At 40.9% G+C, this 27,511-nt stretch overlaps 1 protein-coding gene across 1 annotated transcript in view; it reads left to right on the forward strand.

Moving 5' to 3' along the window:
* OPRM1 (opioid receptor mu 1) overlaps window positions 1-4,164 on the forward strand; it is a gene marked incomplete at both ends in the record, with an annotated part of 30,683 nt that extends 26,519 nt beyond the window's left edge. Inside the window, one exon of the mRNA XM_081094758.1 lies at window positions 4,126-4,164. Within this exon, the coding sequence (XP_080950884.1) occupies window positions 4,126-4,164 (39 nt within the window). The remainder of the gene's footprint in view (window positions 1-4,125) is intronic.
* Window positions 4,165-27,511: the final 23,347 nt, after the last annotated feature.

The raw sequence follows: 27,511 nt of genomic DNA on the forward strand, positions 1-27,511 counted from the left end.
GAAAAAGATAAGAGTCCATCATTTCCCCCTCCAGTACCTCCAAGGCCTAAAGTATTCCTTCCCCAATTCAAGTGGTTATTTGCCGGGAGCCGGTCCATCCTTGCTGTTTCAAGGGACCTGGCATATATGGCATACTGTTCTTAATGTGTTTGCTCACCTTCTTGGCGCTGTGTTTTAACCAAGGTCACCTCTCCGAGAAAGGTTGTTTCCCCAGGTAGGGATTTTCCCCTGAAGTTAGGGAGGGAATAAAACCTCTTAACTAAGTGCCAGGTGGGAAATTAATCACTTTAACTATGAACAATCATGCTTAAGCTACTTAATCTTTACTCCCTGGAATGGAGATAAGAAACGCCCTAACCTTTGTAATAGAGATTGATAGGATTGAATCAACTGGTATAAATACAGATGTAACAAGACAGCAAGAGACAGAGAGAGAGACAGAACCTAGGCACAGAACCTACACAGAACGTTCTCTAGGGACAGAAGAACTTCGCTGGAGAGAACATGGCAAAAGATCCTGGACAGAAACTGGCCTCAGAACCTAGAGACAGAACCTAGCGAGAGAACATGGCAAAAGATCTTGGACTGAACCTGACTTGGCAAAAGATCCTGGACTGAACCTGACTACAGAAATTGGCAAGAGAACCTGACTAGAACCTGGTGACTGTACCTGGCTGGAGAACCTAGCAAGACAACATGGACACAGAACCTGGCTGGAGATCCGAACCAGAACTTCGCTGGAGATCCAGACCAGAACTTGGCAGGAGAACCTTGCTATGCTGATCAACTGAACGCTGTCTCCGTGTCATTCCTTCTTCGCCGACTCCGTCCACACCTTTGGGGACCCCTGGACCCGCTGGGGTTGGACCCCAGCAGTTATTGGTGCCAAGGAGCCACCAATAGGTCTCCTTCCAAATTTGGCAGATTTTCTAATTAGCTTATTTGCTGCCTCAACAAAATGCATGCAAAGATAAGGCACATATTACCTCAATGCCTGAATATTGCAATGAAGTGCCAAGCTTCCTTTCTGGTAGTGGGAAGCCATCGCACAAAAAATATTTTCCTTACTGTCATTAGGATCCACTTTTAAGTGGTTACTCACATTCCTCCCAAAATTTTGAGTTGGGTGTTTAGTCCCTGAATCTTATCAGAATTAATGACCAATCCTGGGCCTTCGCATGAGTTAGCACCTGCTAATTTCATTGGGGATTATTGACATAAAATCATCATCGTAGTAGGACCAAGTCACTTGCAAGAAGAGAGGGGCTAGTTCTGGGTTCTGACCTACTCATCGGTGGCCAATCACAGGAGAAACTAAGTATTACTGTGGCTGCACAGGAAGCACGTTTAGGAAGCTGAGTCAGGGTAAGGATCTTGATTTTCAAGTGCCAAAGGGACGGAGAAAAAAGACGTGACCAAAGCCCAAGATGGCATTCCAGGTGACACCGCGGGCACCTGATCCAGTTGCGGTCACCATGTCTGGAACGGCCAGAACGGAAGAAGCAAAAACTGAATTCTGTTGGCAGTGATCCTCCATCAGTCTCCAGACCCTGAGAGCTTTACTCATTGGCCACACAAGGCTATTCTACCAGAAGGGCACCTGAAGCTGAATTGTCATCTGTTGTGTCTGTGCCCCACCCTCACCTCTCCATAAGTAGCTCTTCCAGACTGGGCATGACTCCCATGGACATTATGAGCATTCACAGAGCAAGCATGGAAATTATCAATACCAATTACATAGCCTTGGGAGCAGCAGAAGTGGTCATAACAGCCCCACTCAAATGTCACAGTCACTGCCTTCCCTAATTGACTCTGTTTCAAAGATGGCTAGTAAATGAGTGGTCCTCAACCTTCAAGAGAGCCTGGTACATTAGTCATCTGAGCACAGATATCAAAAAGACAAAGAAGTTTATGCTTGCCCACTCTTATCTTTCTCCCCTTCTCCATTTTGCCCTTCTTAAGGGGTAAGACCCTCTGAGATCTCTTGAGAATGAAGACACGTTAAAGGCTTCCCAATGCAGGACTGAAGTTCTGAGGGAGCCATTTGTTCTAAGGCAGCCACCTGGCTTTCTGGTTCCTGCATGAAAGAGTGTGACTCCACAGAGGCATCTGGATCTATAGAAGCATGCAGAGTTTGATCTGCCTGAACGACTAACTGCCTCCTTGGAGCCCAACAGAGCCTCATATCTGAGCTGCAAGTCTTTGATGATCATCGCTTCAGTCTCTACTTTGGGAACCTTGATTTGAATAGGCATATCCACAAAGCCTTGTGTTTTTCTGTCCTGGGCTATGTCTTGGGTTCCAGAGTCCCAGTTTAGGAAGTACTATCCTGGACATCTATGGCCCTAAATCAACACAGCTTCCAGCACAGGGCCTCACAGTGAGAAAGATAGTGAAGTGGGATGCCCTGGGGGATAGGGGGCAATCTTAAAAACTTCATCAGTCATTTTTTAGATAAGAATCATGATCAGGCTGTCATTCCATCTAGGATCGATGCAGTCTAGAGCAGTGATGGCGAACCTTTTGAGCTCGGCGTGTCAGCATTTTGAAAAACCCTAACTTAACTCTGGTGCCGTGTCACATATAGAAATTTTTTGATATTTGCAACCATAGTAAAACAAAGACTTATATTTTTGATATTTATTGTATATATTTAAATGCTATTTAACAAAGAAAAATCAACCAAAAAAATGAGTTCGCGTGTCTCCTCTGAAACGCATGTCATAGGTTTGCCATCACCGGTCTAGAGCAACTTCCGCCCTCAGACTCTGAACAGCTTCTTCCATGGAATTTCATGGGATTTTACTATCCTCAAGAAAGTCTCTTTAGGTTAGCCATCATGGAGTCATTAAAATGGGGTTCCACAGTGGCAAACCTCACTGTGAAGAATGATGCTGTCCCAATTAAATACTATGCACAGTGGCTTAAATCATGGGGACTAATGTCAAACAACCTAGGTGCTTCCTTTACCCTCTAAGAGCATAACATTCCTCACTCCTCTATCAGCCGTGTGTCTGTCAGTTCCTCAGTCTATTGATCAAAACACCCCTGGGCTTTCTTCCTTTCCCTCTCACTGTGGGGCTGCATCTCTCTACCCACTGGAGGGGCATATTGTCCTCTAGATGTTTCCAGTTTTGACTTGAGATGGGGTGCAATTGTACTTTCCTTGCTGGTGAGTCCCAGAGTGCTCTCTTAGACCCCTAGTCCATGGGAGAGCAAGCAGCAACCAGACATCATTCGGCCAGCTGGTTAGAGCTTATCCTTCAGCCTCTATCCATCAACTCAATTTGTGTTTATCAGCAACTAGGACAGAGGTGGGCCCCTCACTCCTCTCTCTGCACCCTTGGGCCAGCAGAAGGTTTCTCATGGTAGTACCTTCCCTGTCCACACTCCCACAGGATGATGCAGTGGAACCTCATGGTGGTTGCACACACAGAGGGTTGTGTAGAGCTCAGCTCTTCTGCAGCAAGCAGCAAACAAACCTCCCTGGGACTAAGCAGTCACACACAGGTCAATGCTGTGGTCACCTCGACCTACTTCATTACTTATGTGACAATTTACAGAAACTGTGCCCCATCAGAGGACAGGGAGGCTAGCTTCACAAGAGTAGTGGGGGTGGGGAAATCCCAGAACTTCAAACCAATTTCTTCAGAAAAAGATCCATTAATTTTGAGAATTGAGGGGAAAATAAAAATGTCTTTGTCCAGAAATAAAAACAAAACATGCTGCAATTTTCTTTTGAAATTTTGATCAAATCATGAATAGTGTGAGGATATGGAGAGAAAAAGAGGGTCAAGGACAGAGGGGGGGTGGGGGAAGAGTTTGCATTAAAATATATATTTTAAGAGAAGCCATCAAAAATATATCTTTGATGATTAGTATATAGTTCTTATTCATTAGTGTATACAAATACAATAGCATATTCATAATGACCCAAGAGATTATGAATAATGACCCAAGAGATTATATAATATTGTGACATTTAAGAGAAACTCTGAGGGTTGCAGGAAAAAGTATACACAAAGACTCCCAATACAGTTCCGACACATAGAAGATGCCCAATAACTGTGTGCTATAACCCAATCTGAAATGCTCACTGTCTTTGTTTTTTTTCTCTTCTTCTAGCTGGAAAATCTGGAAGTAGAAACTGCTCCATTGCCCTAACTGGGTCTTCCTGTCATTGAGACCCTCACTGAGCTTAGATGCAACCATCTTATGTGGAAGCAGGTCACTGCCCGAGTGTGTGGGAAGTTTTCATGTTCTAGGAATGTGTCTGCTCTGAGTCATCAAAACTTACTCCTCTCTGGTCACTTCACTCTGCATCATTAGAGAGACATCCCAACTAAGGCAAGCACTGGGAAGGAAAGAACGACTAATGAGTTCAGCCTGTGTACATAATCACAAGGAAGATGCCCAACGGGACCATAACAGGCTACAGTCTGTAAATTCAGGTCATCATGGAAGATGAACTTTCTGTAGGTAATATTTTTTTCAAGCAAATATTTATGGCCTCATCAAAGAAAAACCACAGATTGCTTAATTCACCATAGTCACACGTGAAGTAAATGCTACCTCTGATCAAAGCACCTTGTGTGGACGTCCAAGACTTTCTGGTCCTCTGTAAGACAATACTTTGCTCTGTTTTTAACCTTTAATGTTAACCTTAAAAGTATCTTCTGGATAAGACTTCATTTCTACCTTCGTTTCTTGGTTCTATATTTTAAAGAAAAACATCTCCATTATTGCCAGGGAAGAGATTAACATGAAAGGCAATCTGAAACCCAGTAATGTGTCAGCTGCAGAAAGGTTGATTCTTGTGCATTGCAAGTGCTTCCTAAGTGTTCAAAAGGGAATAGGGGTCAATGAGCTCATCATTTTATTATGCAGGAAGTCAAGCACTACAATGTACTCTTCATTTCTCAGTAGTTTCTCCACACAGCATGCTCCTTTTACATATAATTTTCTTTTGTTAATGCTGCTCAGAATACTTGTGCTTTTTGAATCAGAGTGATAAATTGACAGATGTTTTTGTTGACTTTCAGAACAGCTTAAAATTTTCTAAAAATATGGATTCAATAAGCTTAATCTCAAAACAGATAGACTCATATGACCATAGAGAAAAATAGATCATCTATTTTTCAATCCCGTATTGTTACTTGGACATGAAATATTAACAATGACCCAAGAATACTTTCCTGAAGGTTGTGTTTATGTAATGTCTGCACCGATATGCTGGTCTTTCTGATCTTTCCTAAATGCCAAGATTTTCTTTGTAAAATGTCAGTCTTCTGAGTAGTTTCTCTAAGACAATTCTCTTTGGCTGGTATGACACACCGCAGAGATTTGGCAACCACTCATTTTGTTTGATCTATATAGACCTTCAAGTCAGATGGCCCATGCCAGAAAGCTCTCCACTATGAATCTTTGTCTGCGTTTACTAAAGGACTCAAGTAGACTGTAGTTATCCATGAAGACACAGGTTGAAAACTAGGTGTCCACTTCCCTGATAAGAGCATTCCTGAGTCTACAAGCTGCCAGTAGCACCAGCTTTAAAATTGCATCTGCCTTCAATCTAACAAGGCACAAATATGCACCAGACATCCAAAGTAGATGTCTCAGGAAGACAGCTGTCATGGATCAGAATAACTGTATTTACTGTCTCAGATCGGATAGGCTGTAATTATATGGACCCAACCCAAGTATCAACTGGACGAAGAAAAAACAAAAGCCAAGATAAGTGTTTTAATGTTTCCTTCTAATGAAGTCTTATATTTGCCTCTAATAACCTCCATTTCTCAAATATTATGTCCCAGGATGTATATGCATTATTTTTTTAATTTTTCACATTTTCTGATCAAAGTAAAACTAGGGCCTTAAAATAATTTAGAATGTTAAATAGATGTATGTGTGTATATATATATTTATATATATGTACTACTAGGGCTTCCATGAGTAAAAGGAATAATTCAAATGAAACACAATAAGGGGAAATGTAATATTTGTATATAAGTCACTGGGGAGGAAAATTCATTTTTAATGATCTATAATAGCATGAGCTCTCTCAAAGGATGCTATAGTACTGCTTTCTGCTCATAAGGTTGTTTCTCAACGATCACTAGCTCCGCCTAATGACCAGCTCTCAAATTCAAAGCAAATAAGTATGTTTCAATCAAAACCACTTTTATCATAAATTTGCTAAAACTACCTTGCAATTCCCTGGCAAATAGGGAAGTAGCAGCCTTGACTCAGTCAGATGGGCTCAAGTTTCTTATGAAATGTGAAAGCAAAGAAAATGCATTGTTCTGCTTTGTCCTTGTAGATGGGATTTCTTCCTAGTTCGGTGGCACAGTAATGCAGATTGTAGATGTGAAGTGGAAGTTTTGCTTCTTCATCTAATTACTTGCTGTGGAGATTTTAATCTCAAGTAGGTCCTGTTTTCTCCTTTAACCTTAGCCTTCATAGTTACTTTGCTCCTACAGCCTTCTCTCCCTGCCAGTCACTGGGAAGGAAAGAAGAGGGAGATGAGACTCTCAGCTGGGGCACATGTGAGTGAGTCACTGGGTATTTGATCTCATTTTTGTGTGTGTGGTATTTTCATTGAAATATATTTTTATTGATTTTAGAAGAAGGGGGAGAGAGAGAGAGAGAGAAAGAAACATCAATGATGGGAGAGAATCATCGATTGGCCACCTCCTGCATGTCCCACACTGGGGATCAAGCCCGCAACCTTGGCATGTGCCCTGACTGGGAATCAAACCATGACTTCCTGGCTTATAGATCAATGCTCAACCACTGAACCATGCTGGCTGGACTCTAATTTTTGTTTTAAACCTTTAGTTGTAACAGTCTTGATCCATATTAACAATTTGATGATGTTAAATAAAAAGTTTGTGAAGAAGCTAAAAGTTTAAGCTTCAAAGTCATCTGCATCCATGTCTAAGCACACGTTGTGGCATTTTTTGGCTTCGTGACTTCGAGCAACATATGTAAGCTCTGTTAGATCCAGTATCCTCTTAAAAATAGGGCCAATAATAGCAAAACTATTGGGCTGTGGTCAGGACCAAGTGAGATAATGAATATAACAAGCTTGGCCTGCTATCTAGCAAGTGCTCTCTATTTACAGTGAAAATTACAAATGAAAACTACCAATGTCAAAAAATAGAGATAAACTCGGTGAATTCTCATGGGAACCACCACTCCGATTATCTGAGAGTGACCTGCCTCTGGAGAAGACAGGAAATGCCTCCACTACAAACTCCACCTGTGACAGAATGGCCTTCCGACAGTGCCATCAAAAGAAGTTGGGCTCTTAATTTGGCCGTTGGAAACACTTCTCAACATTGAAATAGACAGTTGGCAGCTTTAAAATAAACTCTTCCAAAAATTAGGTGTGCGTTGGTAACACGGTATTCACTTCCTTAGATAATATGACATGTATTGCTAAAACTGACATCCATTCACTTGCAAATTTCATCATTGAAAAGGCACACTTAGTTCATTTATTATTACCTAAAAAGATGCTAACAGAATTCTCTTTTCAGTGTTCTCATCGTGTGCCCTTTTCATCTCCGGATCCAGGGAAAAATTAAAATTTAGAAGCACAGACACAAAGCCTTGTCAAGATAAGTAACTGAGACACAAAGAAAAGATCCTTTCTGACCCCATTGGTCACAAAGTCCCAAAGCATTTAAAGCCCTTAAGTCAAGTATGTTTATTTGTTCAAAAGTAAAGTAAAACCCTTCCCATATGCTTGGATTAAATGTTTCATTCAAAACGTGTTGTTTCTCCTATAACGAAGGTGAACAATTTGTACAGACATTCTCAGTCTGCCAGCAATCACCAAGATGAGGTGGCCTCAGCCGTAAATACTGCAGAAGCTGCTTTTACCCCTTGGGGTTTCCCAAGCTTTTCAGCCTTCTCTCCAAAGCAAACTGCGGGTAGGACTTGGTAGTCTCAGCTTCTCAACTTCTCTACTGGCCACACATGCTCCTGTTTATATGCAGCCAAAAGCACGGCCCCCTTCCAGGAAATAGCCTATAGTTTTGGGTGTCTCAAGGCAATTCTTATTGCCATTGTAGACACATCAAGATCCTTAACAAAGACACATCAAGATCCTTAACAAAGATTCTTCACATCATTTTTTTTTTTTCTGATAAGACATACTGCTTAGGTTAGGAGAAGTAGGAAGAAATGTGGACCTACCTGGGTACCTTGGCCTTACCACTGTATTCTCTCTGTGTAAGATACTTCAGGATTCATAGTCACAGAATATGGCATCCAGATTATATTTAAGACCATTGTTATTAGGACTTTAGGACCTAACCTGATGAGTCAAAGAGTTGAACTTTGGGATATCCATCCAAGAGCCAGTTGAATTTAATTAGAAATAATTTCAACTCACAGTCATTGTTTTCCAGTTATGTACATTACTGACTATTTAAGAATTAAGCAAAACCAAATACTTAGTGGGCTGCAGTGTATGGCAAATATTCAAACTAGTGTCATGCAATTCTGTAACATTTCTTAAAGGGAGCAGCAAATGGGTCAAATTCAACTTACTTCCAACAATATTATTGTGTCCTAGGCACTTGGGTTACAATAAGGACCACTGACACTGAGATTTTAAGAATACTCAAAGTGGGTTAAGGGTAGATTAAAAGTAAAGGTCTTGAAGGAATTAAATGGTGGCATCTTTTTAAAAAAGTGCTTCCTATTAACAACAAGGGACTTTTCAAATAAACATTTAATAGCTTCATATGCATTTTTTAAAATATATTTTTATTGATTTTAGAGAGAGGAGAAGGAACAGGGATAGAGAGATAGAAACATCAATGATGAGAGAGAATCATTGATCAGCTGCCTCCTGCATGCCCCACATTGGGGATCGAGACTGCAACCCGGGCATATGCCCTGACTGGGAATCAAATCGTGACTTCCTGGTTCATAGGTCAACACTCAACCACTGAGCCACGCTGGTTGGGCTGCATATGCATTTTAAAGGAGTTTTAAGAGTTCAGAAATCATTAAATGAATATATCTATCTCTTAAAGCATCTCTTGACTCAAATATATGAAGAGATGATTCTAGAGCCTAGGCATATATTCAGAGAAAGATCAATTTTCTGGGGTTCTTCTCATCACACATTTAATACAAATTTAATGATATATTTTTTCAACTCACTTTGCATTTCCTATAAGGGATAGAAACTTCATTAAATTCTGCATTGAAATTGCACTTAAGCTTTACAAAATTACAGAGGACGTTGGGAGAGTTACTGTGCCTCTGGGCTTTGAGAGAGGTACAGGCTTGCATTTCACAGCAAACCCACTTGGGTACCAATGCTTGGCTATGCCCCTGACCCCAGCCCTAAAAGGAACAGCCTGATAAACTTATGTGGTACCAGAGGTGAGCTCTTCCTTCACTCCCAACCTCCAGAAACTTAGGTGTCTTTGATCCATTCATATCCAAAAGAGATCCTCATATGCTTGAAGAAAAAAATAAAAGTCTCTGGCATTAGATTAAGATGTTCCCGGAGTCTACTACTAGTTCTTAGACAACACAGACATTTGTTTATTTGTTTAGAAAAATTGAGTTAAGGCTCAAGTAGAACCAATATTGGATAAGGAAGGAAGGGGTGAGCTTACTCATTTTTATCATTCCACCATTCGAATTATTTGGCAGCACACTTCACAACTACTTAGAGAAAGTAGCTGGCATTACTACCCTTTATACAAAGAGATTTTCTCAAAGAAGCACCCAGATGATTTGCAGGGCAGGTATCAACCACCAGAACCAAGCTTGAGTGCAAGCAGCTTCACTGGATAGATTTACAGCTCTGTTTTAGGAGAACTCTGTAGTTGTGAAAACAACATAAAATAGTCCTATGTTGGTGTAAACATTGTCTGATATTAATCACAACAGTGCCAAATTTTTCATTGGAAGCATAGATATGTTTATTTTCTTCAGATCAGGTGTCTTCAGTTTGGGTTTCGAAAGAAGGGTAATATTCAGTGGATCTCATGAGGAGGGAGGCTCACAATTTCTGCAGTGACTGAATTTGCCTCTGTCCGCACATCCCAAAGCTTGGACATCTCAGTGATTTGTTGTCATGCAGGGCTATCACATAAATCAAATATAGTTTGCCTCTCACCCCACAATCATGAGCATGACATCTGAACCAGTGCAATTGAGAAAGACGGTTATTGCTTAAATCCCATCTATAGTAACACATTCTTAGCAATGTGTGCATCGTTAACAAAGAAAAGTGTGTGTGTGTTTTATGGGTCCAGGGAAGGACCACAGAGGTCATTTTGGAGGCAGTGAAGAAAATGCATCTTAGTATTATCACATGAACTGTAATAACGATGTTTAGCTACAAAAATCTGCCAGTAAAAGGTGGCTTGAAACAGTGCCTACAACTTGTTTCTTCTTGCCTTGCAATTTGAATTTTGTAAAAAAAATATAAATCTTCAGAACAGGCTATCATACTTGCTTTCAAGTCACTTAAAAGAAATGTCTATTGTTTTGATTCAAATACATAAGTAGGATTAGTATTACCCATTAATATTAGAAATTTTCAATGAAAACACTAGATTACAAAATGCCAAATGAAAATGAGAGGAAAAGTGATACAAACTAAGGGAACTATAAGAAGAAAAAGGGAAGAAAGAAAGGAGACAAAGATATTCTTTGAAATCCAAAGAAATAAGCTGTCCTCCTAAGAGTCTGGGTAAAATCAAACACAATCACACACACTGAGCAGTGTGAGTGTGCTTCATAATTTAAGTAGAGTAAAACTGTTTTAATTAACAAATTTTGGAGAAAAGGGAGAGATGATTACATTTGTGTGACCTGATGACTGTGATTTCACCATCCATAGTGGAGGAAGAAGTTGATGAATCTCTGAGAACAGCAATGATTTTCCCCCATTTTGAGGAGGGCAGAAGTGCCTCCACACTATGCAATATTTTCAAAATTCATTTATCTCACAGGTTCTCTCATCTTGGGTTCCCTTTGGAAACCAGAGGTGGGCTTCTGGTTTGCAGAGATATTTTTTACATTATATATCCAGATATGGCTGGAATGTCACTGCCCGAACTGCTGTGACACCCAAACAACCAGGCCAAGAGATCAGCAGGTACCTCTTCCAGTCTTCAAGCGCCTGGGTAGATTTGGCTTCCAGAGATATTCCCATCTATAGGCGTATAGTTGTCTTCATGAAGTCTTTAAAGGATCTTCTATCAGAATTAAAACTGTGAAAATCCCACTGATTTTTTTTTTTTTGAGTGACATACTAGAGTTCTTATACTCCCAAGACAATAAAAGGCAATTTGCATGAATTTTCCATCATACAGCATAGCAATGAGATGTAATATTAAGTTCTGTACTTTTCCTGGCAGAGTGGTACATATGACCCATCTCTTGCCAGTGTCAAGACCTTCTTTGAAATCAGAGCACATTAGTCAGTCTAAGGAATCTGATTACCAGAGACTTCCAAAAGAGAAGAGTTTCTATTTGTAAAGGGAACTGGATAAAACAGGAGTTTCAGAATGCCTGTTTGGTATTTGCCTACTCTTTGATGTGTTTTTGTTTATTGGTTGGTTGGTTGTTTTTGTTGCTGCTGCTCAAGATATTTTACTTCTGGAATGTTTGTCATCACAGATACATGCTCCTCTATTTTCTGTACTGAATGAATCTCCCTGTGCAATGTCTAGAGCAGGGAGTCAGCATCACCTGAATAAAGTGGAAAATTGAGACATACCTTTGCTCACAGCTTAACATCATGGTATTACCGATGGGGAGGTCTCCACATCTCCACCAGTTGCTAGTGGGAGTGGGCTCTGGTGATATCCCAAGAAAAGGAATTTCCTGAGACTCACACCGGAAGATGAGATATTGTAGAAAGCTTTATTTCTATGGAAATAAACCCCTGAGTTTCCAAGGTCCCATTTCCTTTTGTCCCACCAAGAAAGGAGTCCTGTTTTGCTTCCAGAAGAACTAAAATCAAAGCCAGTGTCCAGATTTCCATATCCTGTTAAGGCATAGTCTGATACAGCATCAGGCCAGCTTAGGGTGTGTTTTCTGCTGCACTCCATCAGTCCACTGCATGTGAGATCTGCAGTGGCCATTGAGGGAAGCCCAGGCAGGAGCAAAGCCAAAGAAAGCAGAGAGCCAAGAGAGAGCCAATGGAGTGAGCTCCTTTAGGGGAGGGGATGGGGGTGGATTATGTATTCCCAAACTTTCACAGGCTTGCAATGGCCCTTCCTGTTCTAGCCAATCCACGGTTCCCCAGGCTTGACAGGAATCATCTGTATGTCATGCCAACTTTACTGCGCATGTATTCATCCCCCCTCTGTTGGACCCCTTCCTCCAGTGAGCTGTAGGGAATGGGCTGGTGGTTCCCTGGGGAGTGTGAAATTGCAGCTTCCTGGTGAAGCTTCCCAAATGACATGCCTATGTCTGGCCTTCCTTTTGCTTCTTTTCTGTTATTAATAACTAGCTAATTACAATGGTATCAATGGTGGGCCACCTACATTACCATTTCATCAAACAATGGCCCCCTTCTCTGCATAATTTTGACTTTAGAATCTGTCAGAATTCAACCTCCAATATCCTGACTACTACAGGAAACCCATCAGTCTATTCTTGTTCTCCTGCCTCTCCGCAGGTAGTAAACTCGATTCCTAGTGCCCTCCCTCTCCTGCCTCTGCAGGGGTCCTTTGAGAAAACAGAAAAATAACAAGTCCTTCCTGTTACTCTCTTTGGTTGTGAGACAATTTGTTCCCATCTGCCCCCAGGCCCTCCTCGTGCTCTGACTCAGTGGGAAGCTGCTGCTGATCACTGCTGTATTAACTCAAAACTCATTTGCTTGCTTTACGGAAACTCATGGCCCTTATTTCTCAAGGGAATGGAGAAAACCAATAGGCCTCCTACCCAGCTGGGTACTTTCCATGCAAGTTACTGCATCTAAATAAATGAGTTTCAAGTAACATTAGGTTATTTTCAGGATTTATAAAATCAACATTGTAAATAGTAGAATCTGACAAGTGTTGTTAGGATGCCCTTGCTATCCGTGAATCAATCACATCATTTCTACATGGATTGGAGGGAAATAACAACAATAAGAAAAACTTTTGTTTACATGAACAACTGCCCAATGATTTTTGTTTGTTTTAATAAATACCATCCATTTATGGGGAGGAATAGGGATGGAAATAATCTGATTATATGATTTCTTTTTCACCTTTATTATGAAATCCTTCCTTCTTTAGGAATGAACTAAACCTTATCAAAACCAAATTTATAAGCCAAATGGCATAATATAATTCTTAATACTGGTTGATGATTTATTCATTTTCAGTAATGTTCACAACAATAAAATTCCCATGAAAAGTAAGAATTGGGGAAGTCCATTGAAGTTACTTGTACCTGACTTGACCTATACGTATTAATATGCACATAAAAAAATATAAGTATCTCTATTAAAGTATCATTTTCTTATAACAAGGCTGAAGCTTCCAGTAGAAACTTGGGAAATCAAGTTGGCTAGTTTCTTATTGATCCTGAAGACTATTGAAGTGATCATGCTGGCTGTCCACTAACTGGCTTGTTTCTCACTTAGACTGAGCAATTAAAGACAGACACTGTGAGGAAAAGGGCTACCTTATGTTTCAGGCGGCGCCTTGGGAGAGTTAGAAATCCAGTAAATGCTAACTGCCTGGTGACAGCCATGCTGTTTGCGACATAAATTTAAAAACTAACAGTGTTCCCTCTCTGTTTTTGTATGGCACACAGATATCTTTGTAAAAATGGGAAGTTAAGATTAGGTTCAATCTATAAACAGAAGTCAATTTGACTCTATTATGCTAAAAAAAAATAATTTTGATCTGTATCTGAATTTTATAATGTTTTTAAGTCTAAGAAGCTCCTGGCAATAGTTCATAATATTGGAGACTCCCACATACAAGTATAATTTGAGTTTGAGTGCCCACTGTTTGAGAAAATCCATAATCAGGTGTTTTGCTTTATATAGTTTATTTTAAAATAAATGTCACCAACACACACACACACAGTAGCAAAATGGATCCTTAAAAATTAGATGGTAACTAGAGGTCCGGTGCACGAATTTGTGCACAGGTGGGGTCCGGCTGGCCTGCCCTGATTGGGGCCAATGTGGGCCAGGCCAGCCGGGGGCAGGGGCTGCAGGCTGTTGGCCAGCTAGCCCTGCCCCCTGGTCAAACTCCTGGTTGAACTCCTGGTCCAGCGGACAATTTGCATATTAACCTTTTATTATATAGGATTGTAATCCAAATAGAAAGCAATCATTAAAATTAAATTTATCAAGGTCTTAGCTCCTTATTTGAAAGTCCACAATCAATAAATTCCTTGCAGACTAGTTATTTACATTTATACTTTGGAAAAAAACTTAAAATAAAAATTAGAAGATGCTTTCAACTGTACCTTCTCTATTTAAATCTTAATTTGAATTTCAAATTATGCTATTATCTCCACTCAACACATCAGTTTCACTGAAAAGTTTGAATTATCATAAATCCTGGGTCCATAAAATTCAGTGCTGCAACTTATAATGTAATAGTGCCACCATAAAAATTTCTATTCTATGACTATCAGAATATAAATCCCCATTAATTTAATGAGAATTAAATTTAAAATATTGGTATATGTATTCCCATTATATTACCAATATAAATGGGATATATATATAAAGGGAACATATATCTACATATACCAAAATAAACTTACTATATGTTTATATCAGTATAAAAATTTTCATTAATTGGGGGGAAATTAAAGAAGAATTACCAATTTCCACTAACTCACCCTTCCCTTGGCAAGGCATTTTCTGACCTTTTAATCTACTTAATAATTCTGAAAACTTAAAATTACAAGTGATCTTATTATTTTCATTTCATTATGTTAAATGAAAAACCAGAAATTTCGCAACTGGAGTTTTACAAAAAAAGAGATTGAAAAATCTGCTCTAGCAAACGTAGAAAATAGGCAAGTTTTTAAAAGTGTAAATCTAACCATTAGGTGCTCTGTCACTTGTCAGTACATTTTGGTAACATTAATGACACCTTTGTACTTTCCAACGATAATTTCCATTAGAAAAGAGATGTGCTGTACATTTTTAATTACATTAGAAGTTCAGGTAACTGAAAGCACTTCATTTTATTTTTCTGTGGGAAAAATAAAAATATTATAAAGAATATGTTTCATTAAATAAGACTCTTTGTGGTTGAGTTAGTTCAAATATTTTTTTAACAGGTTCTAGCCCACAAACTGCCTTTCTCCCAGCAATAGAAATGGCAGCAGAATTGCTACTTTCCTTTCTGAACTTGAAGCCAAACCTAACAGAAGCAATCAACTCTCTACCAATGTGATCATTCTAGAATCTAGTGGCTCCCATGCAAGGGTCTGTGAGAAGAGCATAATCCATCATTTTTCGTAGAAGTGTTGGAGGGTGAAAGGAAAGATACAGACCTGCTGCTCGGCCTATGGATTCTCTGCAGCAGTCAAATATCTAAAGAGCATATAGGCGTGCCCAACCATAACATACACTGCATCTAGAATAGTTCATGTTTTACAGATTTTGTATCTAAGATTTGTATTTAACAATGAGCACAACGTGCTTCCTGTGTTCATTTTCAGATCTTCTCCCATATCTGCCTTTATCACAATAAGTCAAATATATTGGCCTGGGTAACTGTGCAGTATTTCACCTATGTGCCCATGCCACAGAAATAGAGACAAATGAATAGATTGTTGGCTGTGGTAGCACACAAAAAGAAATGTTTAAAGAAATACAACATTCTTTATTTTGATGGCCCGCTAATTTTGCTTTAGTTTTCTGTTTGTCTGGGGGTTTTTGTTGTTGTTGTTTAATTAGTGTGCTATTCTCGTCATAATTATTTTTCACTGTTGAAAATTATTTTCTCTTGCAGTAAAGACTAAGCTATCATTTCCCAGGTCATGGACCTTTCCAGGTAGGGGAGAATAATACGCTGTAGCTTTCAAAAGGATGACCCACCAAATCACAGTGGTCTCATGAGCAGATCAAAATGGTGACTTGTGTATCAGTGAGCGTATCGCTATATTATTTTTACATTGTTCCTACTTGATTGTTTTAGGTAATTATATGTAAAATAAAATTTTGCATTGTATTACTCTTGTTGTGCCCGTATACATAAACATTTTAGGCTGTATTATAATTTTCTTGCATGTAATGTATGATGACACACACACACATATATATCTAATAAAGAAAACCTGATCGTGATACAAATTTAGATTTTTCTCTTGTCTTTCTCATTCATACATGATAGCTGACCTGTTTCAAAAGTATATTCTCCAGGTTAAGTGATGCAAAGTAGGTCAGGCATACAAGAATCAGAGTAACGGATGACTTCGCTCTGGATTAGCTCTTCAAAATGAATGAAAGCGTTTCTCTTTGTAAATTATTTCCATTTTTTGTCCCTAAAACTTGAAAACCATGACTCTTTCAGCTAGAACTGCTGAACAAACTGAAAAATCAATCCTCTGCTGTAACATCTGTAGTTGCAAATATATGTAGCTACATTCATTTTATTTTTTTAATATATTTTTACTAGTGGCTCAGTGCATGAAATTCATGCACGGGGGGGGGGGGTGTCCCTCAGCCTGGCCTGCACCCTCACCAATCTGGGACCCCTCGGGGGATGCCCAACTGCTGGTTTAGTCAGGCATCCCTCTCGCAATCCGGGACCACTGGCTCCTAACCACTCACCTATCTGCCTGCCTGATTGCCTCTAACCACTCTGCCTGCTGGCCTGCTCACCCCAAACTCCCCCCACCAGCCTTCTCACCCCCAACTGCATTCCCTTGCTGGCCTGATCGCCCCCAACTGCCCTCCCCTGCCAGCCTGCTTGACCCCAACTGCCCTCCCCTCCTAGCCTGATCGCCCCTAACTGCCTCTGCCTCAGCCCCACCACCATGTCTTTGTCCGAAAGGACGTCCAAAAGGTCTTCCAGTCTAATTAGCATATTACCCTTTTATTAGTATAGATTCCCTTCAGAGAGGAAGGGAAAGGGAGAGAAAGATAGAAACATCAATGATGAGAGAGAATCATTGATTGGCTGCTTTCTGCACGCCCTATACTGGGGATCAAGTCCACAACCCAGGCATATGTCCTGACCAGGAATGAAACCATGACCTCCTGGTTCATAGGTCGAGGCTCAACCACTGAGCAACACTGCCAGGTAGCTACATTCACTTCTAATCTACTCTTAAAAAATAAATTTGATATCTTATGAAGTTACATTCTTTTCAAACAAACAAAAAGAACAGGAAGTTCACTAGGGCGACATTTAGAGCATAGTAAAAATTGTTAGGAATGATTTTTTTGAATGTGGAAGTAGTCTCGACATAAAAGCACTTTATTGTAAGAAAACAGCTATTTCAAAATACCATTGATAGCTCCAGTTACATATTGAAAATAGTTATAGACATGAACCCTCTGAAAAGAAAAACCTACATCCAAATCCCAATACATGAAAATATCTTCTCGGCCTACCCACATGCAACTTCCTGCCTTATAGCTCTGTTCTGCTCTAAACCTCTGAAAGGGGTTCCTTTAGCTAAGAATTAAAGTCCAGTCACTTTGCATGGCATATAAGGGCCTTCATACATTGTGTGAATATATCACAATTTATTCATTTATTCTGCTGTTCATGGACCGTTGGGTTGTTTCCTGTCTCAGGCTATCAAAAACAATGTTAGTATGTGCATATCTCTAGTGCACATACATATGCACTTATCTTGGGTACATGCCTGGGGGTGGAATGATCTGATAATTAATACTGAATGGTCTTCTAAGGTTTACTCTTCCTCTAGCATGTGTGTGAACAATTTCCAGTGTTATGCATCCTTGCTAACTTTTAATATTTTCCATTTTTAACAATTTTAGCCATCTTACTGGTATACAGTGATCTCTTATTATGAGTTAATTTGCATTTATTTGATATAATTATGCTGAGCATTTCATAACCTTATTGGCATTTGGGAATTCTCTATTGTAAAATGACTAGATAAGCTTTTGCCTATTTTTTATTGGGTTATATGTCACATGCTATTGACTTGTAGCTCTTTGTGTTCTATGGATATATGTGTGGAAAGTCATTCCCACTGTATGTCTTAATTTTCTACTAACTGGCATATTAGATGAATGAAAGTTCTAGATTTTAATATAGTCAAATTTATCAATAACAGTGGCTTGTATGTCCTATTTAAGACATCTTTTTCCACTACAAATTGAAGAAAATATTCTATATTTGCTTCAAGATTTTATCATTCAGAACCTATAATCCACCTGAAAACTATTTATATGTATGATATGAAGTAGGTATAATGTTCATTGCTTCCATATGAACATTCAATTGACCCAGTACCATTTACTGAAAAGATTCTTTCTCCTCTGCATTACACTATACCTATGCAATAATTCAGGCAACCCTGTACGTATGGTTCAAACTATTCCATTGGTCTATTGAGACGGTTTTATATACCATAACTTTACAATGAGTCATGATCACCTCATAGTGTAAGGTTTCCAACGGTGTTCTTTGTCCTCATGATTGACCTGTTGTTCTTGGTCCTTTACATCTTCATATAAATTTTATTTTATTTTTTTAAAAATATATTTTATGGATTTTTTTTTTACAGAGAGTAAGGGAGAGGGATAAAGAGTTAGAAACATCGATGAGAGAGAAACATTGATCAGCTGCCTCCTGCACACCTCCTACTGGGTATGTGCCCGCAACCAAGGTACATGCCCTTGGACGGAATCAAACCTGGGACCCTTGAGTCCGCAAGCCGAGGCTCCATCTACTGAGCCAAACCGGCTAGGGCTTCATATAAATTTTAGAATCAACTTATTTCTATAGAAAAGGCCAAATGGATGTTAATATAAAGTGTTGCCTGCTGGAAATGGCCTATGACGGCTGTATAGGGTTTGAGGGCTGAACAATGGGGGAAGCTTCAAGTTTGGCTGAAGCCAAATTTTAAAGGACTTTGAATGTTATTTAGGAATGTATGCTTTATTTAGAGGAGAGTAGGGAGCCACCAGAGATTTTTAAGCAGGGAAGTCAGATGATTGGATCTGTATTTTTGAAAGATCAGCAGGAAGCAGCATCCATGCCCAACTCTATCCACCTAAATCCCCAGATGCCCACTTTAAAAGTAGGGTTGTATTGATTACCATGTGTGGGGAAATGAGTTATTCTTTCTGGAACCCCAAAACAGAGATGAGTTTGTTTTATGCCAGGGACTGCTGGGGGATAGGACTCCTCATATGACAGAGTAAACACAGGAGCCCTACATATCATTGTGGATATGAACTTCTTTCTGATGCACCAACATTCAGTCCAAGACTTGGTTTGGGCAGAAAAGTGCTCTCTCTCTCTCTGAACCAGTTTATGGCTGCCTGGGATGTCGAGGTGATGAGAGCAGATACAATGACTCTGGCACTGGAGTTGTCCCCAAAGTACCCACCCAATACCCCACCCACATCATCCCTCCCCCTTCTCCCAACCCCTGAGTCAGGGGATTACTCCGCACGGAAAGTGCTGAAAGTACTGGAGGCATAATACTTCAGAAGCCACACTATGTACACTAAGCTGCACACCAAACAGCAACTTGTTAAAAGATATTCAACCATGACTCAGACGCCTTCCCCTCCAACTTCTGACCCAGATAGCAGGAGCGATCCGGCACAGACAGTTCCCTCCCAGAGCCCAGCTGGCTGAGCTGCTTAGTTAAAAATTCATAAGCATTTTTAGGACAAGAGTCCAAGAAGAAACGCTCTTTGAAAGAAGAAATGTGAACAGCAGTTAACCCACTTATCAAAGGTAAGTGACAGGACTGCTGTTTAAGTTAGATTTCATATTGAGATGTCATCTCAGAGCCCTGTTTTATTTCCCTCCCATCTCCTATGGGGTCTTGGGGCTTCCAGGGGCACTCTGATGGCCAACTGAGCCTTTGACCTTTCCTGTAGGTCAAATCTACCCTCCACATCCTGAGGACGCATTGTTTGCTGTATGTATCATGGAATTAATTAGAGGGGTTTTGTGAAAAAGCAAAAAAGACCAGAATAACTAGAAGTCTATGAGAAGAGATATTGTTCCTTATTACGTTTGTGTACGCTTCGTGGGGGAGACTGATGGACTTAATCTCTGCCCAGACCAGGGGGAACTTCAGTTCTATCCTTTCCCTGGTGAGGGGCTCCATGGACAGCATATGAAAGGCTTGGGCCAGCCATGGAGCCCAACCTCTCTGAGCGACCTGGGCCTCATAGCCAAGCCTCATCCTCTCAGCCTTGGCAGGGACACACCGGGGAGGCTCAGGGAAATGAAGAAGTCGTGTGGGCTTCATTCCAAATTTCCCTGGCTCAGCCCAGTGCTCAAGCTTTCCCATCAAAACCGGGCATGCACTTTCTTAGAGGACAGTCAAAGCAGGCACACTGAAAGCACCAAGATAGAGAGAGAAAATGGAAAGGATTTTGATATTAGTATTCCCTAAAGAGCACCATGTAATCATAATAAAAAAACTCAAATGCTCACTGGAATTTTTTAGTGTTGACTATTTTCACTGTTTTGATTTGCTATACAGAGTAGGCGAACCATTATCTTTCGACTGATGAGGCCTATAAAGACATAAGTCAGCTCTGCCCATTCAGAAAGCCTGAGACATCGTACCCCAGAGAGTCCTGGTGGGTCATATGGAAATGGCTGGGTGAATCTGTGGGTCCTGGATATCATAAAAGAGTGGAAAGCCATATCAAAGGGATACATGCACAGTCCTACCTGTGTTCAACCTGTCGCTGGTGCTGTCTTCCTGGCCTGTTGTCAGCACCCTCTCGCCCCTCCCAATTCTGATATTCACCTGTCCTTGACTCGTATAGTAAAACAATGGTACCAAATTTCAGCTAAATCATGTGGAAACTGATGTTAGATAGAGCCAAGTGGTTCTGCAGGCTGAGCTCATCTAACTCTCTCAGGCCTACCTTATACTCCCTCTCTAGAACGGCTAAGGGACCTCCTGTCGCACCAAAAGCCTCCTTCCTGAGCCCTCTTTTCCTGCTGCCCAACATCCCCACAGGCAGTGGCCAAGCCACATTCTGAAATGCAGGTGCAACGAAAATGCACAGCCCTTTAAATTCAAATACATGAACGTGCAGAGAAAACTGGTAGCTGCTTTCCATGACCCCTCTGTCATGTGGATGGTGCTGGACTCTGCAGATGAGGAAACCAAAGCTGAGAGACTACAGTCTCCCAAGTAACCCAGACAGTAAGTGTTGGGCCTCATTCCCCTGCCAGGAGCCGGACTTCCGTGGATGCCTGGTGTTGGAAGAAGATCTGAGCAGTCGTAGGCATATAGGAGAGACCTGATTGCGGACCAAGTAGCCATTGCTAACAAGGAGCCATCAGACAAAAGAGTTCTTCAAAGTAGCCATGCACTGGCTGGTCAGTGATACATCTTTATACCAGTTCTCACAAAAGAGGCTTCTTGCCAGATCGTGGCATCAATATTTGGGTTGTAGAAAGGTACGCCTGTGCAGTGCGTACAGTGAAACTGCTGTGTCATTGCCTTTGCACATGGGAATGGCAAACTGGCTTGAATATCTGGCGTACTCTGATCAGGGTTCTCACAGTAAGTTATTTTAAAACTATGCTTTAACTTCTACATTACACTTTCTTTCACAAACTACTCCCAAAGCGTTAGATGGCAGGCAAGGAAATATAAATAAAAGCCCATAATTAGAAAAATAAAGCTAGAGTTGAATTTATAGTTAAAAAAACAAATTACAGCTAAATATACTAGTAAAAAGAATGAGATAGAGTATATTTACTCTTAAAAGCATACCTATTATCTCTAAATATGCTTATTTTCTGTAGCCTGCCTTTATGCAAGACTTTCTATTTATTTTTATGGTTAAGTAAAGAGATTAACTTCTCTGAGACTGTTTCTGCCTCAGAAAAATCACTAATAACTGTCATGAATATTACATTAAACATATTATACAAAGCTTTCAATAATAAAAAGACAGTTATGTGGTTTTCCATAATGTTAATATTTTAGAATCCCTTTGTCTAGAAGTGATTCTTACCCCATTGATTCATTTAAATCATCTGATTGTTTTAAAATTTAAAATGTCTGAGTCCTGCTTTCGATGAATTTTATAAGGTCAGTGTCTGGAGGTGGGGCCTGGTCATCGGGACTTTTGAACGATGCCCAGGTGATCCTCACATGTGTGCCTTCCCAGTTGAACACAGGAAGGGATCAGGAGCTCTCTCCTATGTGTTTGCAGGGAGGGGTCAGTGTCCTGGAATGGATGGCTTCTGAATCATGCAACAGATGTCAGAATCCAACATAAAAGATGAGAAGAGGATCGTACCTTGAATGACATTGGAGAGGTCGGGAGCGGGGTTCTCTTTCTCCCTTTGGGGACTTATAAAGGTCCCCCTTTACGGTTGCATCTCCAACTCCTTGAGCTCTCCCCTTATAATTTCTTGCCTTTAAAGTTTCTTTGCACCTGGAGCAAACTACAAACCGGAAACTACACCGAGCTGAATGACTACAACAGAAAAGGGCAGCAATGGATAGCAGTGACCCTGTTAGTGGGCCCATGTCCACATTCACTCTGATCATGTTGACTTACTCTGGCCTGGTCACTGGAGAGTCAGAAAGAGCCCTTAATGCAGGGGCTACCCGGACAGCCTGACAAAAAGGAAGATGGCACAGTGGCTGCATCTGGGTCTAACATAGTCATAAATATGTGGCAGGCGAATATAGTTTCAAAGAAGCGGAGTGAAAGACACTTGTTAGTGTCAGAAACATTCAAACCTGTAAAGAATTTTTGTGACTTTATTTGAGGCAAACTGTCAACAATTGCCTGGAAGCAGAATTTCAATATATTGGGATAATGCTCTGGAGAATGGAAGTTTTTTACCTATTTTTATAAATTACCATCAAAGGAGGAGATATAAGTGGGTTACATGAAATCCATTGGTGATAGATGAGTGAGGGAGGAGAACGCAAAGGGGGGAGAGGACCTCTGGGATGGGATAGTAAGTAAAATGATAGACACATGCTTCTCTTACACAGGTGGGTGCAGTTAACAGTCATCAATTAACAAGATGACAATAACAATGAGGGAATCTGTGGTCTCAGCCCTGGCATCCTGGCACAATGGTTGTGCCCTGAAGGTTCCAGAAAAAGGGAAGTTACAAGTTACCCTGACATTCAAAGGTATGTTTTGGTAGATACAACAAGACAATAGAACAATAGAATCAGTTAAGATCAAAGTTGATCTTTGTCGGGGAATATCCGGGTCTAAGACAAGACTACCCACCATAGACTGCTTTTTAATTTAAAAAGTTTTAATTCCAGACCATCCTCTGTGGTTACTTTATGTCTCTGAGTTTGCAAGGCCACCATGCAGGCTTTGCCTGAGCTAGTCAGGTTAACATGTGGCCCCTTTTTGTCCACACACTTACGGATCCTCACAAGTGTGGGTAACCATTTACTAGTATACCAACCCTAACTAACACCCCGCTTGTAGGAAGGTAATCCAATCCTTTTCATCTTCTCCACTGTATATGAAACAAAAGACAAGATCTGCAGACCAAAACGGCCGAAAACAAAGAGTATGATCCCACTGTCCACATTTTAAGCGTCCGGAGGATGATATCTCTTGGCAAAAGTTGCACTTGAACCGACCTGCCCCACAGAAAGATGAAAAAGCAAGTGCAGACCCCAGCTACACCTTCAGGCTCTCATCAGAAAGCACGGAGGTTTCTGACACATTGATATGCAAGTCGCTGTGAGGCTATGAGTCAGTATTCTTCTCAAAACAATTAGCAATTACCAGCATTTATTCAGGGAGCAGAACGCAGGCTGACAGTCCATCATTATCACAACAAAAGAACCACAGCTTTTTATCCGCCCCAGAGGAAGTGAAATTTTAAGAACTACAACTTTCAGGCTCACACTATTCCCAGACCTATTATTTATTTCATCATCAACCTTAAAAATAATATAAAGTTCAACCATTTATTTTTAAGAAGCACTGTCCTCCCCAGGATCAGGTGCAGCCCCAGAGAGCTCTGGAACTATTGAACTTAGATTTAATAGCTCAACCTACAGGGGGCGCCACCTCTACACTCACCACCCTATTGACTGCCTTCTGGGAGAGGGCACCCTTTCTGCAAACTCCCTGCAGAGGGCTGCCCTTTTGCCACACCCTAACCCAGCGATTCTCAACCTGTGGGTCGCGACCCCTTTGGAAGTTGAACGACCCTTTCACAGGGGTCGCCTAAGACCATCGGAAAACACAGATATAATTACACATTGTTTTTGTGATTAATCACTATGCTTTAATTATGTTCAATTTGTAACAATGAAATTGGGGGTCACCACAACATGAGGAACTGTATTAAAGGGTCGCGGCATCAGGAAGGTTGAGAACCACTGCCCTAACCGTTTTGCTGCTGTTTTGATGTGGTCAAATCAATCATTATTTGCCACACTCCAATTATAGGCCAATACTAGACACGGTAGAAGCAAGGATGAAAGGAGGACCCTTGTATGGTCTCAGCTCTTGAGTACTAGCCCTACAGCTAGGTCTGAGTTTCAGTAATGGAGTCAAAACCAAACTGGAATCAAACCTTTTCCACCTCCAGCCCTCACTGGTTGCACAATTCGGGGCATAGCATCTACCACACAGAGCTTTCGTTTAGTTCCTCATTTACCAAAAGGATAAACCTTACCTCACATAAAATTTTTTTTAAAAAGATAATATACAAAGTGGGACAAAAGCAGGTTTACAGTTGTTCACCTGGAAATCAACACAATAACTAATAAATAACAATACAAAAATAAACTGTTTCTAATACAAGAATAAGCTGTTTCACAGACTCACACCTGTAAACCTCCTTTGCCTCGCCCTGTATATAAAGCACACTGCCTTACACACAATTCCTGGCCAGCCTGCCCCTGCGGGCCTCCCACACCTACCTCTCTCTGGGCTTCTATTTCCACCGGAAGATGTGGCTCTCCAGGGCTGGGCTACTTCTAGCACAAGGCGGCCAGCATCTGTTAAAGATGCAAAACCAGCGCCGTGGCCAAGTTCTCTTCCAGGACGTGCTGACGCCTCCCCAAGATGAGTGGGCAAAACTCCAGGCACCATGGAAGCCGCCAGCGGTCTGGAGAAGGACCTGACCCTGGCCCTTCGGGAGCTGCAGGCCCTTAGCCCTGTGACTTCCTGGAGAACCACTTCCGGGGTGAGGAGGTGAAACTCATCAAGGCGATGGGTGACACCTGACTCACCGCCACAGGCTGCGGCCCCCAGGCTGGGCTGGGCAAGTATCTCTTCGAAAGGTTCCCCCTCAAGCACGACCAGGAGCCTGTGGAGCCCAGAGGCCTTTGAGGAGCCGCTCTGCCTTCCCCTGGGGTCTGGCTTTTGCCTGAGCCTCTGCCCCGAACCCACTGGCCCTTCTTTTAACCGCCCTGGAGCCCTCTCCCATGCATTGGACCAAATGAAACAATAAAGCTTTTTGCAGCAAAAAAAATCATAATAAATAAATAAAAGCTAGGAATTTTTTTGCTTTTCTACTCATAAAGATAGAATTACCTCTTCTATGGTGATCCACATTTTAATAAAATCCAATTCAAATCACATGGTATGACAAAAAGGACTTTCATGCTTATAGTTAAACCTATAACTATAGGGGGGCGGGAGGGGGCATGATGATGATTCAGGGGGATGAAGCAGAATATTTGAAGTAGAAATGTATGGTGGGCAAAATCATGGATATGTCCCACCCCCTGGGACCTGTGTGTATGTTACAAAGGGAATTAAGGGCAAGAGGGAATGAAAAGGTTGGAAATTGAATCCAGGTGCTAGTCAGCTAACCGTAAAATAGAGGCGTTTTTCTGGATTTTCCAGGTGGGTCCAATGTAACCACAAGGGTCTTTAAGAGGCTGAGGAGGGCAGGACTAAGAAGAAAGATGCAGAGACACAACATTGCTGACTTTGAAGATGAAGCAAAGACTGGGGTGAGCTGGAGAACGCAAGGAAATGTATTCTCCCTGGCGCCTCCTGGAGGAACGCCATCCTGGGACCAAAACCGCATCAGACTTCTGGCCTCCAGAACTATAAGAAAACACATTTTAAGCTGCTGAATTTGTGGTAATTTGGTACAGCAGCAATAGGAAACTGGCGCAGGATTGCTCTAGAAATCAGGAGCACACTATCGTATAGTGACTATACCTTTGCCTTTGGTCTAGAACAGTGGTCGGCAAACCGCGGCTCGCGAGCCACATGCGGCTCTTTGGCCCCATGAGTATGGCTCTTCCACAAAATACCACGTGCGGGCGCGCCCATACTGTGCGAAGTTGACTTAAAACTTTAAGTAAAGTTTATTAAGTTAATTTTAGGGAACGTTGTGGAGTGAAAGAAGATGTAGTGTCGAGGATTGAGAAAGGTATGTTGAGATGGTTTGGACAGATAGAGAGGATGAACGAAAGGAGATAGATGAAACAAGTATACGAGTGTGGATGGGAGAGTTGGAAGGGGTCGACTTCAGCGAACGTACCTCAATCAGATTGAGGACGTTTTTAGCAAAGGCCAGCTTAGGAGTACCCTAATTAAGTTAATAACAATGTACCTACCTATATAGTTTAAGTTTAAAAAACTTGGCTCTCAAAAGAAATTTCAATCGTTGTACTGTTGATATTTGGCTCTGTTGACTAATGAGTTTGCCGACCCCTGGTCTAGAATAATTTTTACTGCTTCCATATGGCACCTAAACATTGTACTTGGTGGTTGTGAGTTGGAAAAAAGCGAGGCTAGAGCTCAACAAGTAAAGTGAGAATTGGGAGAGAGAGATAAAACAATGCGTTGTGTAGACAGCAATCAAGGAATTATGAATCAAGTTCAAATGCAGGCTAACTTCCTCTGATCAGTGGATCCAAAATAAAGGTGATTAATTATGCTATTTCAGTATTAGTTTTGTTTATTTTTCATGGAAATAGCTTATGTATTTTAAGTTACTGATGTGCTGCAAGTTGTAACTTTTTTATAATCTGAATAAATGTTTAAATCTCTAAGGAAGAGGTGGGTGCTGAGTAATGATAAGGGATATATAATATGCAAGTCTAAGTTTGTACACCAATAATTTTGAAAAATATAAATATCTCTGTGCTAACAAACCTGTAAGCTGAGGCCCATTGGAGGAGACCACATCAGTTATTGTTGAAAAAGAATTCCCAACAGAATTAGATCTTTTCTTTAAAAATAAAAAATATCAGTCATCTATTTTAGTGGCTGGCACTAGAGGGCGCTGTAACCTTTACAGATGATAAACACCCAGCCCTCAAACACTTCCTGGAGAATTTTTTTTTTTTTTTTTTTTTTTGAGAATACAACAAGGTCGGGCAGAAAATGAACACCAGT

This window comes from Myotis nattereri, assembly GCF_964212035.1.
Source record: "Myotis nattereri genome assembly, chromosome: 6".
In the NCBI taxonomy this organism is placed as follows: Eukaryota; Metazoa; Chordata; class Mammalia; order Chiroptera; family Vespertilionidae; genus Myotis; species Myotis nattereri.